The sequence below is a fragment of the Chiloscyllium plagiosum genome, unplaced genomic scaffold (genome assembly GCF_037043375.1).
Source record: "Chiloscyllium plagiosum isolate Xiang-an unplaced genomic scaffold, Cpla_swu_hap1 HiC_scaffold_9, whole genome shotgun sequence".
NCBI classification, from domain to species: domain Eukaryota; kingdom Metazoa; phylum Chordata; class Chondrichthyes; order Orectolobiformes; family Hemiscylliidae; genus Chiloscyllium; species Chiloscyllium plagiosum.
In genome coordinates, this window is record NW_028270147.1 from 74,169,929 (window position 1) to 74,183,570 (window position 13,642).

At 37.2% G+C, this 13,642-nt stretch overlaps 1 protein-coding gene across 3 annotated transcripts in view; it reads left to right on the forward strand.

Moving 5' to 3' along the window:
- Positions 1 to 8,278, forward strand: part of kif14 (kinesin family member 14) — a 107,523-nt gene extending 99,245 nt beyond the window's left edge. For 2 of the 3 annotated variants that reach the window (XM_043699739.2, XM_043699742.2), the window contains 2 exons: positions 2,846 to 2,981; positions 6,238 to 8,278. In XM_043699739.2, coding sequence (XP_043555674.2) covers positions 2,846 to 2,981; positions 6,238 to 6,629 — 528 coding nt within the window. In that variant the 3' untranslated portion in view covers positions 6,630 to 8,278. Of the gene's footprint in view, positions 1 to 2,842; positions 2,982 to 6,237 lie in introns of all 3 variants that reach the window. The other variant, XM_087990805.1, reaches the window with a different exon arrangement.
- The last annotated feature ends 5,364 nt before the right edge of the window (positions 8,279 to 13,642 follow it).

Consider the following 13,642-nt stretch of genomic DNA (forward strand, 5'->3'; position numbering starts at 1 on the left):
CCCAAGGGGATGGCCTCAACTGGGACATTGGGTTCATATCGCACTATAGGTGACCCCATTGCAACACATGTTCAGACACACATATACACACATGTTCAGACACACACATACACACACACGCTCAGACACACACATACACACGCTCTCTCATATGCTCATAAGCACCCCCCCCCCCACACCCACCCACATGCAGACATGCACATAAGTTTGTGAAGTGAATTTGTACTTGCTGAATTACATTTTAATTTGCTCAAAAACTGCATGAATCCATTTAAGATTCTGAAAATCCATTTTTTTAGATTAGAATCAGTCCGACCATTGTGGCACAGACAGCCTCACAGGGAATTAACACCTTTCAGTACCTTATCTGGGCTGACATGACACCAATTGTTAAAGTGCACTTGAGAATGTAACTTATAAAAAAAGTTTTGCGGTATACATATGAAAGAACTGATACCAACATGGTAATTCTAAAGGATAATTGACTTAACAAACAATGTGGGTCTTTTTCAATATATAATTTCAGTTACATCACACTGGAAACTTTTGCTATACATTCTGTGTCTTACAATCTTATTCTCCTCAATCGTCTGATGAAGAAGCAATGCTCCAAATAAACCTGTTGGACTATAACCTGATGTGTGATTTTTAACTTTAAATATTTACCCCACCTATTAACACCACAGGGGTCTGTAGACACCTGCATTTTGACAAATGCTGGATTTCGTCACTGTTCTGGAAGGTCTGTCTGGCCTTTTTTTAAAAGAAAACTCTCCATAGAAGTAACCAACACTCAAATTTCAACCAATTTGAAACTCAAATTCTTATGAATGAAATTATACACCCATAATTACATTTAGCAAGTTGGTTTAAGTAAAAATGCTCGGAATCAGTTGTAACTTGTAAGAAATTATGTAAAGAACCAATTTTATTTGCTGACTTGTTTAAAAATGCTAGTATTTAACCTGACATTTCAGTAATTAATTGAATATCTATCTTGGCTATATTAATTTTATTCCATAACATGAGCTAAACCGAATTCAAATGAATCTTCCTATTTTAAAATAGAATGTTCTGACTTAATAGATAATGTAATAGTGATATTGGTAGGCTCTTCGAAGATTTAGACCTATGCGTATGTTCATATCTATTTACTGCTGGTCCTGTGCTTGATGCACATCTTATCTGGACAAAACAGGTTCCGTTATCTCCAGCACCACAGTCTCTTCCCTGACTGAGTGCAAACAATTTCTGGATGAAGCTAGGATGTACAATATGAAATTTGCATTTTATTAATTAGAGTCTGTAAAAGGATTAATGATTGAAATCCTTTCTTTAAAATTTTGCTTGTCAAAATGTCTTTTATCCATTACTCTATATGAATAGACTGCCACATGTCATCAATTAGCCGTGTTTATTGAGGAGATGTGCACATTTTTGTTACTACAGTAACACAATTGGGTGCTGGGTGATTTAAGTTTTACAATAGTTAAACTTGCTTTGGCAACACCATTGTTTCAATTTAAATTGGGAAAATAATGCTTATTCATCTAGTTTATTTGAGATTGCACGTCTTTTGGCACTTGGACATGGCATGCAGTTGGAAATGTTTGCTGTTTTGCAAATTGCAAACCAGAGTTTAAATATTACATAGAGAAAACCTGTTTTCTTCTTGGAACAAAGGAGTCCAATGGCTACTTGCGTTATAGTGTGTGATTTATTGAAGTGGGAAGAGAAAAGCCAATAAGTATCTCCTCCAGTGGTCAACTCTTTGTCACCTATATAAAACACACAAAGCAAACTGTCAAGTTGAAATGTTTATATAGCAGGCACAGGACCATGTGATCATCATTGGTTATAAAAGACAACTTTTGTCTGTTAAGCTTGTTTAAAAATTCATTGTTCAGTTTATTTTGGTCACTGCTTGTTCTTTATTTTGTAATACTAGCTTATATTGATGCTTAGGTTGAAAGTATAGAAGATTATGATTGAATGCCTTCTTTTATTATCTGGGGTAATGTTTGTTAGTCTGTTTGTAAATAGTATTTCTTTAATAAAATATTTGATTTCAATTAAATTTGGTAAATGGGGTATGTCACAAAAAAAGAGTTGATTTGTTTTGAAGATCTAGACACTAGATTGTCTTTGAGAATCTGTGAATATTGAGAGTTCACAAGATATAGGAGCAAAATTAGGCCATTTGGCCCATTTAGTCTGCTCCACCAATCGATTATTACTGATACGCTCCTCACCTCTATTTTCCTGCCTTTTCTCCATCTCCCTTCAGCCCATTACCAATTAAAAATCTGATTAACTCCCCCTTAAAATTATTCACTGTCCCAACATCCATTGCACTTTTGGGGTAGAGGTGGGTAAATTGACTTTTTTTAATAATGTGCATTATTGTAATTAAAATTGCTTGTTCTAGAATGTTGTGGATTATATCAGCTTCTGTGGTGGAATTTGTCACAGCTGTCAAAATATTAACAGAATTTCAGAGCAGGTTATTGGATGTCAATTGCCCTTTAGACTTATTAATACAATAGAAGCCCTTGATAAAAAGGAATTTAGAGGTAAAAGTTGTGGTACTGAATGTGCCATTTAGATCATCTGTCTTAATATCCTTAGCATGCTAATGTTGCATTGTATAATATAATTGAGTCTATATTTATGACAATCTGATTTATCTTTTAAAATGATTTGATCTAGTTTATTTGAGATTGCAAGTCTTTTGAATGAAATAGGGCAGTTGCATTGAAAGTTGGAACACTGCTAAATTTACTGAGTGCTGCACTTTATAATTTATGACTTTTTTATTGTTTTTATTATAACTTTCTGCAAGAAGATGGGTACTCTAATCAAGGAACGTCCAACTTGGCACCCAAGCTCCATAAAGAATTTGAGCAATGTTAGTGGTGAATTGGTGGAGTTTAATAAAAGTTATAACAAGATGTACCATATGATGACTTCTGTGTTGAGAGGTAAAATATTTTAAATTATGGCTTTTAACCATGCGAACCATGAGAAATCTACCATTTGAAAATTATTCAAATCCCCATCTCCAAAATTAGCTATATCTTTTGATTTTTGTTTTGTAAGTAATTTGAACTTGCAATTTCTTCAAGTTGGAAGCATGATTAATTTGTTAGATAGTCAGCCCCCAGGTATATCATCTTGATGGACTTAAACCAGGACAAAAAGAATGTGGCTTTTATTTAAAAATTGTGAGGTTTTGTTAGTGAAATATTACATTGAAACATAGGTCTGTTTAATTTTTATCTGTGTAGAGTTAGAATATAACAGCTTCTCTTGCAATTTCTTACTGTTAAATAGCTTTTTGGTTTTAAAAACATCTAATTTGTTTTCTCTCACTCCCAACTTCTCCATGAAAGTCATCTTCACGCAGGAGGGAGAAATAATTGCTTATTAATTGTAAATCCTGCAAAGCTTGTTTTCCTCTAAAATGTTTCAGTGGTCTATCATGCCCATTTAGTTTGGGCCATAGTTGCACATATTGCTCTGTTTTGTGATTTGGAAGTCTGTTTTTGTTATGTTATAATCTTTCTGGATTTATTTGTTGGGGAAGGTGGGGAAAATTTACCTGAGCACTTCTGCATATGTGTCCAATCAAGGTATGCATAAACAAAGCATTCAACAAATCTGTGTCAAGATGAAGTAGGGGCATCTGCCCATTCGTAAAATGTGAAAAATTCTTTTATCATTGCATCTTGAATTGTGATGATTAAACAGCCCTGACTTCAGAATCACAGATTCATTAAGCATGACAGAATACTTTCATGGACTTCAGTTCTCAACAAAAATGCAAATTTTTTTTTAATGTTCTGAAAGTTTGCATCATCTCATGCAATATTGGATTATGGAAATCTGTACAGATTTTCACACAAAATGTCAAATAACTTATTTTCACACTGAGGTAACCTACAGTTATAACATTCTGGTCTCTTAAACTGGATAAGGAACACGATGCCAAAAAGGCATTAAATCCCTCATGGATGTGCTAACTTCATTTTTTCCATGTATGTTATTCCCAGCATCCTGGGTGACCCTCACTGTTATATATTATTTAACCTGTGGATAAACTCGCCCATTAACTTTAGCCCACGTGCATATTATTTGAATGCATGTGTATCATTCATTGATCTAAAGGATCAGGAAAAAATGGTGGATAGGTCAACTATTCTGCAGAGATTAATATTGTAACTAAGAGGCAAATGGTTATCTTAAATATGGCATGCAATGCACAACATATATAAGGTGAAGGTTTTGAACTCTGAATTTTGAAGAAAATACCAAAGTGTTGAAGCCCAACCATCATGACATAAATGAGCATAATACCTGACAACTTAAAATATTAAACCACATTCTCTTAACTGTTTCAGACATTTCCGTAATGGAATTCAGTCTCTACTATAAGACCATAATACATAAGAGTGGAAGCAAGACCATTCAGCCCATCGAGTCCACTCCGCCATTTAATCATGCCTGATGTGTGTTTCAATTCCACTTACCTGCACTTTCCCCATAGCCCTTAATTCCTTGCGAGATTAAGAACTTATCAATCTCTGTCTTGAAGACACTCAACATCCCAGCCTCCACTGCGCTCCATAACAATGAATTCCACAGGCCCACCACACTCTGACTGAAGAAATGTCTCCTCATTTCCATTCTAAATTGACCCCCTCTAATTCTATGGCAATGCCCATGGGTCCTAGTCTCCCTGCCTAACGGAAACAACCTCCCAGGGTCCACCCTTTCCAAGCCATGCATTACCTTGTAAGTTTCTATTAGATCTCCCCCCAACCTTCTAAACTAAAATCAATACAATCCCAGGATCCTCAGCCGATCATCATGTGTTAGGCCTACTATTCCAGGGATCATCCATATGAACCTCCGTTAGACATGCTCCAGTGCCAGTTTGTCCTTCCTGAGGTGTGGGGCCCAAACTTGGATACAGTATTCTAAATGGGGCCAAACTAGAGCTTTATAAAGTCTCAGTAGCACATCGCTGCTTTTATATTCCAACCCTCTTGAGATAAATGACAACATTACATTTGCTTTCTTAATCACTGATTCAACCTGCAAATCAGCCTTTAGAGAATCCTAGACTAGCACTCCAAGATCTCTTTGTACTTTGGCTTTATGAATTTTCTCACGTTTAAAAGAAAGAGTCCATGCCTGTATTCTTTTTTCCAAAGTGCAAGACCTCGCATTTGCTCACATTGAATTTCATCAGCCATTTCCTGGACCACTCTCCTAAACTGTCTGAATCTTGCTCTCGCCTCCCTACCTCCTCTGTACTACCTGCCTGTCCGCCTAACTTCGTATCATCGGCGAACTTCGCCAGAATGCCCCCGTCCCTTCATCCAGATCATTAATATATAAAGTGAACAGCTGTGGCCGCAACACTGAACCCTGTGGGACCCCACTTTTCACCAGCTGCCATTCAGAAAAAGAACCTTTTATCCCAACTCTCCTGCCTTCTGTCAGACAGCCAATCACCAATCCATGCCAGTAGCTCACCTCTAACACCATGGGCCCTCACCTTACTCAGCAGCCTCCTGTGAGGCACCTTATCAAAGGCCTTTTGGAAGTCTAGATAGACGACATCCCCTGGGTTTCCCTGGTCTAACTTACTTGTTACCTCTTCAAATAATTCTAACAGGTTTTTCAGACACAACCTCCCCTTACTAAATCCATGCTGACTTGTTCTAATCCGACCCTGCACTTCCAAGAATTTATAAATTTCATCCTTAATGATGGATTCTAGAATTTTACCTACAACCGAGGTTAGGCTAATCAGCCTATAAGTTTCCATCTTCTGTCTTGATCCCTTCTTGAACAAGGGGGTTGCAACAGCAATTTTCCAATTACCTGGGACTTTCCCTGACTTCAGTGATTTTTGAAAGATCAAAAATGCTACTGACCTGGAGTTTTACCAGGCTGGTCAGCAGTGAACATTTTATACAAAGAAAGTTGTAAAAGTCTCTTTATTTTCACTCTTTGCTAGTTTAATCAACTTGCCTTGAACCCAGTTTTGTTTTCTGCACTTTGTTTTAGATCTAGCCTGGGATTGTTACTTTATGTTAAAACAATGCATGGTCATAATTAATTCACCTCTGTCACAATGTAACACTTCATTTTTAAAAACTCTAATTTGATCCTTATAACTGGAGAATGAAAATATTTAATTACTTTTCTTTATAAACCTTTTTACAGGTGAAAATGAAGTCAATGACCAACTTAAGAAGTGCATAGAAATGGTTTGTTCCTCAGCAATGAATGTGGCTGGTAAATTTGATACACTCTGGACTTTCTCATTTGATGAAGTGAAAGCATCTTACATTAGAGAAAGCAAAATGGACAAGAAAGGACCTCAGTTGATCAGTGAAGTAGAGCTGGCTGCCAGCTCACTCCTTGATTTAATTGAATCTCTCCAGAATGAAAAAGCAAATTCTGGCTGTGCTGATAGCAATGAAAAAGTGAAGGCTTCCACAAATGTTCACTCTGGCACCTTGTATGGTAGAGGAGTTAAGAAAACTGTATACACACTCCAAGGAACAGCTCCAACTTCAGAGGAACTTTCACCACAAGCTGTACAATGGGTTTAATAGATTCATGCAAAGTTATCTTAAGAATTTTGCTTAACTGTAATTAATTAAAATTGTTCTTTCATTGATCTTAGTATGCTCTCTAGGTACTCTATTTTATAACAGTGAAAAAGAAAATACTTTTGTCTTTCTCTCTTTGGCCTGCTGCAAACCTCAAACTAAAAACACTGGTAGATAATATATTCCAGGTGCTTTACTATTGTTCTTCAACTGGCAAGAAAGCCTTCAAGTGACCTGAGGTAATAGTGTACTTCAGATCTACTCCTTGGTTCTTCCACTTGTTTAGGTGGTTAGAATTGGAAGTTTACTCAATAATGTCCTAGAGAGAGAGAGAGAGAGACTTGCATCATTTGGGTCTGGGTCAGTGCTGTGATGGTCTTGGGTCACATACCACACAACAAAAACCTTTGAAGGAAAAACAATTCTTTTGATCTAGGACGATAATGGTTTGGAAAAGTTCTAAACACCATGTAACTTACTGGATAGCAATGAAAGATTAACTTCCTGCTTTTACTGATAATTACTTAGTTGAAAATTTAGGTTTAAAATTGATTTCCAAGGTCATACCCACTTCTCCCAAACTAAAATTAGAAGCACACAAACAAAATCCAGTTTGGAGCACCAAATCTCAGCATGAACGGTCCAAAAGAATTAGATCTTGCTGAATCACAGTCATGTCTTCCAGCAGCTTTCAGAATTGAAAGCTCATAACTTTATCACCTGAGATTTCCACAGTGCTGACACTATTAATCTAGATAAAAAACAAAAATGATACAGCGTGTGTCTACCTTGGTACCAAAAATAAATTTTCAAATAAGTTGTTGTTAATGAGATGTGACTATCTTCCTTACAACCCATTTTGTATAATCCTGCTCTATTTCTTGAACTAAAAACAAAATCATTGACATCATGGATTTGCATGCTGAACATTTGTTGTAATGCAGTCTCATGAAATAACAGGTACATTTTTTTTGTCATAAAGTCATTGCATGAAATGAACTTGGTACATCTCAAATTATTGCCAGGGCCAACATTGTTTGTAATATGCAATCTCTGAAAGTGGTTAATACAGCAAATTAGAATATGAACATTGGTGCTGTTGTGTGGTGGCTAATGTATATTTTCCAAAGCAAAGTTAAGGGAGCTCTACTCAGTGGAGTGGCAAACCGAGTCTTAAAGATTGTAACTGAGTGTCAAGATATAATGCTTCCCACCATTAATATTCTTCCTCTTGGTAAACAGGAAATTTATCTTATTTAGAATGCCATGCTCTATGATTTTTTTGAAGTCCAAAGAAAGCACAATATGATGAGAATGGAGTTTAAATGAATTTAAACTGGCTATGCAGTTCATATTTTCTATTTTGTCGGCGTTGAATTATAGAAAGTGCATGTGGTGAGACACTGCTATGCAGGCATTAAAGGAGCTTACAACTGAGCAATTTATCAGTCAGGAAATAATAAAAGTAAATGGGATAAAGCAATAATTTATTATAGCAATAAGGACAATGTCATGTATTTGCACCACAACATATGCATGTTGACTTTACAGATCTGTATTCAAAAAGTGCCTTGTTTCTTTGTGATCATGTAATTCTAAGTACAGGGAAGTCCATCAACATTATTAATAAACTATTGTTTTGGTCCTAATGCTGAGATTCCTTTTTTAACTTAATTTGTGTTTTATCAATTTAACAAACCATGTTTAAGGGGAAATGTTTAATATTGAATATAATTTCAAGTTATTCAATATTGTTTCATGATAGATTAATATTTTTCTGTATCATGAGTAACCAATCAAGCACTTATGGGGAACCAGTAACTAGTATTAAGACAATTCTTTCTTTCTTCCTTCTTTTGCCCTTTTCTATGAAAGAGGGATGTATAAACAGCAGTATGTTTGTCAAGAAAATCATTACACATGCAGCAGTCAGTTGCCAAATGACATTTTATGGCTGCCAGGGATATCGCATTTTTCAATTGCCAACAATGCATTGTTTTGAGATGTTGAAACAAAATGGAAGGGGGCAAATTGAAGTAAATATTAAAGGTGTTTCTTAAATTTAAAAAAAAAATTCAATATTTGCATTCATTTGTCAACTAATCAAAATACTAATATAACATTTCAATAACCAAAATGTTTGATAAATGTTTTGTACTTGCATCTCAAAGACACAATATAATGGTCATTGACATGTTGGCAATACGTATGATAGAGAAGACACCAAATAAAATGGTAGTGTCAATCATAGTTCAGTGATAACTCCAGGTTATCAAGACAAATATCTCTCCCATCTCTGACCTCTTGAACTCTGCCAGTTGTTCAACAATGACCATCCTCTGCTTCTCCCTCCTGAATAATAGCAACCTGTGATAGGGGCCTTTGTCATCCATAACCTTAAAGTGAATGATTATGTTGTCATCATGGCTTTAGAAACATGGAAAATTAGATCAGGAATCAGGTGTTGGACTGGGGTGGACAAAGCTAAAAATCACACATCACAAGGTTATAGACCAACAGGTTTATTTGGAAGTAGTAGCTTTCGGAGCGCTGCTTCTTCAGGTAACTGTGGAGCAGGATCATAAGACGCAATTTGCAGCAGAAGATTACAGTGTCATGCAACTGAAACAATATATTGAACAAACCTAAATTGCTATTAATATGTAAATCCCAGAGCTTCTTTTCTTGAGAAAGTGACTTAAAAGAAGTTCTGGGATTTACATATTAATGAACCGAAACCTACAACCTATTCTAAAAGATGAAAGACTTAACAGCAATCTAGATTTGTTCAATATATCGTTTCAGTTGCATGACACTGATCTTTTGCTATAAATTCTATGTCTTATGATCCTGTTCAATAGCTACCTGATGAAGGAGCAGTGCTCCAAAAGTTAATACTTCAAAATAAACCTGTTGGACTATAACCTGCTGTTGAGATTTTTAAATCTGCTGTAGATAAGCAGAAATTCCCTCCAATTAGGGGGAAAAAAAGGGACAAAAACCCTGCATTTATAGAAGATTTTTCACAAACTCAGAACATTCAAAGTACTTTAATAGGCACTGAAGTACTTTTTGAAGTATGCAATGATTATTGTCCTGCAGGAATTATGTCCCACAGACAGCAATGTGACAATGTAAATATGACATAATTGGTATTTTGTGAAGTTGAATAAATATTACCTAGGATAACAGGAAAAGCTCTCTTACTCCACTTTGAAATAGTGTTATAGAATCTTTTCCATCCAACTTAGTGCAATGGGGCCTTGGTATAACATCTTATTCAATAGGAGGCATCCACTGAAAATGCAGTTCTATCTCTATACTTGGAGGGTCCTCCCAGACATCTGTGCTCAAGTCTCTAGATTGGGATTTAAGCCTACGACCTCTATCACAGAGGTAAGAATGCTACCAACTGGGCCACAACTGATATTCCTAAAACAGGTACACAACTCTTTATCTGAAATCCTTGGGGCTGGTTGTTTTTTGGAATTCAGAATTTTTCAGTTTTCAGAATAAATGACATTTTCACAGTGCAATTAAAAAAGTTACCTCACAACAGACACACGTGTGAATAGTACAGCATTGAGACATAATTGACGTCTGCCAGTGCTGGGCCACGTCACATCGGAGTGACATGGTTCGAGTGGGTGTGGAGTTGGGTCACCTGTTTGCACGCCAAAACGATGCTCCACACTCCACAAAGATTTTGGAGCTTTTCGGATTTTGGATAAATGATTGTGTACCTGTAGTTGTTTAGTACCTGTCTTTAGAACAGTATGCCCTTGCCTTAAAATCCTTGCTCCCTTCTACTAATTCAAGCTTTTTAGAGAAACCAAAACATTATCTTTGCTCACCACAAATTCAGTTGTTTATCCACCAATTCCATACCCCCAGATCCACAAATGCCTCAAACTGAACAAACCTGTTTAGGTCCCTGATTTCTTGTTTGCCCTGCTATGAATCTCTGATTTCAAATCTATTCACAAAGACCATACACTTCCAGCTCTGAAATATTGCCTCCGTATGTCTGCTACTGAAATTATCGCTCATTTCTTACCACTTGATTATTGCAGTGCTAGTCTTGCTAGGCTTCCATACTTTGCCCCATAAAATTGAACTCAGCCAAAATCCTGCCAAATCCTAACTCTCATCAAGGCCCAACTCACCTGTCATCCCTAAGCTTGCTGGCTCATACTGGGTTTCAATTACCAGTGTCTCAAATTTAAAATTCTCGTTCTTACATTCATATCCTTTTGAGGTCTCATTCCAGCACTGTCCCATCTCTATAACTTTCTCCAGTTCTTTGTAAACTAGAAAACTGTAAAAACCTTTGAAAACTCAAATTGATCAAATTCTGGTATCTTCTTGTTTCCCAAAACTCCTTTAGACCACCATTGGTCGTTGTGCAATCAACTGTGTGGACCTTACGCTCCATCTTCACTTTCTCCTTTCAGGCCTTGCTTAAAAGCCTGCTTATTTTTAAAAGTCTTCACTTCCTTTCCAAACTGTTGTCCTTCAATTTATTGTCCATTTTGCCATCCTGAACTTTGAAGCACTTAGTAATATTTTCCTTTGTGAAAGATACTGTATAAATGCAATATTTTGTAAGTAATGTGCTTGCTAAACACATTTTCAAGGTTTTAGGTTCAAATCCTGGTATTGATTTCAGCAAATAGTCATAACTCTGCAGTATTAAGAATGTAAAACTTTGTCCGAGGCAAAATTCTTGGATGACATTATACCTAGGCTGTCTATCTGTTTGCTTGAATGTAGATGATCCTGTAACGCTATTCAAGAACAATAGTTACTTCTCTCAATGTCCTTCAAGAGATAGCAATAACTTAACTGGTCATTCTTTTTGCTTGCCTTTTGTGAGATTATTAAGTGGAAACTTGTAGTTATTTTTACCTTAATTAACAGCAATTCATAAATAATCTATTGCTTCTAAGGCATGTTTGGAATATTTCAATGCTATATTAGGCATATATAAATGTGATTTGATTTCTAAAAGCTCACTGTGATATCTCCTTGTTTTCTTCTAAGTAAATTGGGAGTGTGTCTAGTGCTATAAAGGAAGGCTTGAATACATCACTTTCACTTATTACTCACATTATACACCTTAAAGGCACAACGACCACCTTAAAAAGAGTTGCGAGCATAAGAGGTACACTTAGTAAGTTTGCAGATAACACGAAATCTGGAAGTGTAGTGGACAGCGAAGAAGGTTACCTTAGATTACAACAGGATCTTGATCAGGTGGGCCAATGGTCCGAGAAGTGGCAGACGGAGTTTAATTTAGATAAATGCGAGGTGCTGCATTTTGGCAAAGCAAATCTTAACAGGATTTATACAGTTAATGGTAAGGTCCTTGGGAGTGTTGTTCAACAGAGAGACCTTTGAGTACAGGTTCATAGTTCCTTGAAAGTGGAGTCGCAGGTAGATAGGATATTGAAGAAGATGTTTGGTATGCTTTCCTTTATTGGTCAGAGTACTGAGTACAGGAGTTGGGAGGTCAGATTGTGGCTGTACAGGACATTGGTTAGGCCAATGTGCAATATTGCATGCAATTCTGGTCTCCTTCCTATCAGAAAGATGTTGTGAAACTTGAAAGGGTTCAGAAATGATTTACAAGGATGCTGCCAGGGTTGGAGGATTTAAGCTATGAGGAGAGGCTGAACAGGCTGGGGCTGTTTTCCCTGGAGCATTGGAGGCGAAGGGGTGACCTTATAGAGGTTTACAAAATTATGAGGGGCATGGATAGGATAAATAGACAAAGTCTTTCCCTTGGGTGCGGGAGTCCAAAACTAGAGGGCATTGGTTTAGGGTGAGAGGGGAAAGATAAAAGAGACCTAAGGGGCAACTTTTTCTCGCAGAGGAAGGTATGTGCATGGAATGAGCTGCCAGAGAAAGTGGTGGATGCTGGTACAATTGCAACATTTAAGAGTGTGGTGAAACGGTTAAAAATTATGTCCCAATACATGTGTGAATCTAACCGGAATGGAGGTGTTGCTTAGTCCCGTGTGAATCTTATTACACACCTCCCCGTGTGAATCTTCTTATCTGTATGTAACCAGAATGGAATGTGTTTTTTAGCCTTGCTCTGCTGTTCACATGAATGTTTATATCTGGAAAAGAGTATATCAGCTGGAAAAGTCTCCAGTTCGGTGAGTCTGCTCCGGGGTTACGTTTAACCGCCGAGCGTGGGTTGTTGGCAACCGCTCTACGAGAACTGACGGCTCCCAGTTCCGGTAACATGTAGAGTGAGTATAAGCCAGACCCGTTGGTTGTGGCGACGCTGCGGGGAATAAAATGCCCATATTCTAGCAGACTCGCCTCTTGGTCGTTTGTTCTGTGTCAGACTACTCTCCTACGAACCTGACCTTGAGAATTTTTTAAAACAAAGAGGCATTTGGATGGGTTTATAAATAGGAAGGGTTTGGAGGGTTATGGGCTGGGTGCTGGCAGGTTGGACTAGATTGGGTTGGGATATCTGGTCGGCATGGACGGGTTGGACTGAAGGGTCTGTTTCTATGCTGTACGTCTCTATGACTCTAATTGCCTGAAACCTGAGCTCAAAACCAGTGAAATTGTATGCATGAACCAGTGTTGCAAGTGTTAAGTCTCTGAGTTGTTAATCGCTTTATAATATCTCAACAACATTGTTGCAAAGTCTATCAGGAGCAGTGATATATTTTGCCAAATGGAACTTTATCTGGTAATTCCACTTCTTACATCCCCTTGGACCACAATCTCTCTCCCAAACATCAAGTCATATTTTCTCACACCATCTCAGATGCCATTCACATCCACTGGAAATTTTCCCTACAATGTATTTAATTTGATTGTCTCTGAACTGCCAGTGTCACTGCTCTCCCCAAAAAACTCATTTCTACCTCTTAACAATCTCATAATCAGCACTGCCCCAGCAGACTCATTGTCTCAATCTGTTCCACCCATAAACTAATACTCTTATTTTCACATTTCTCCCCTTGTCCTCTCGCCTGCACCAATAA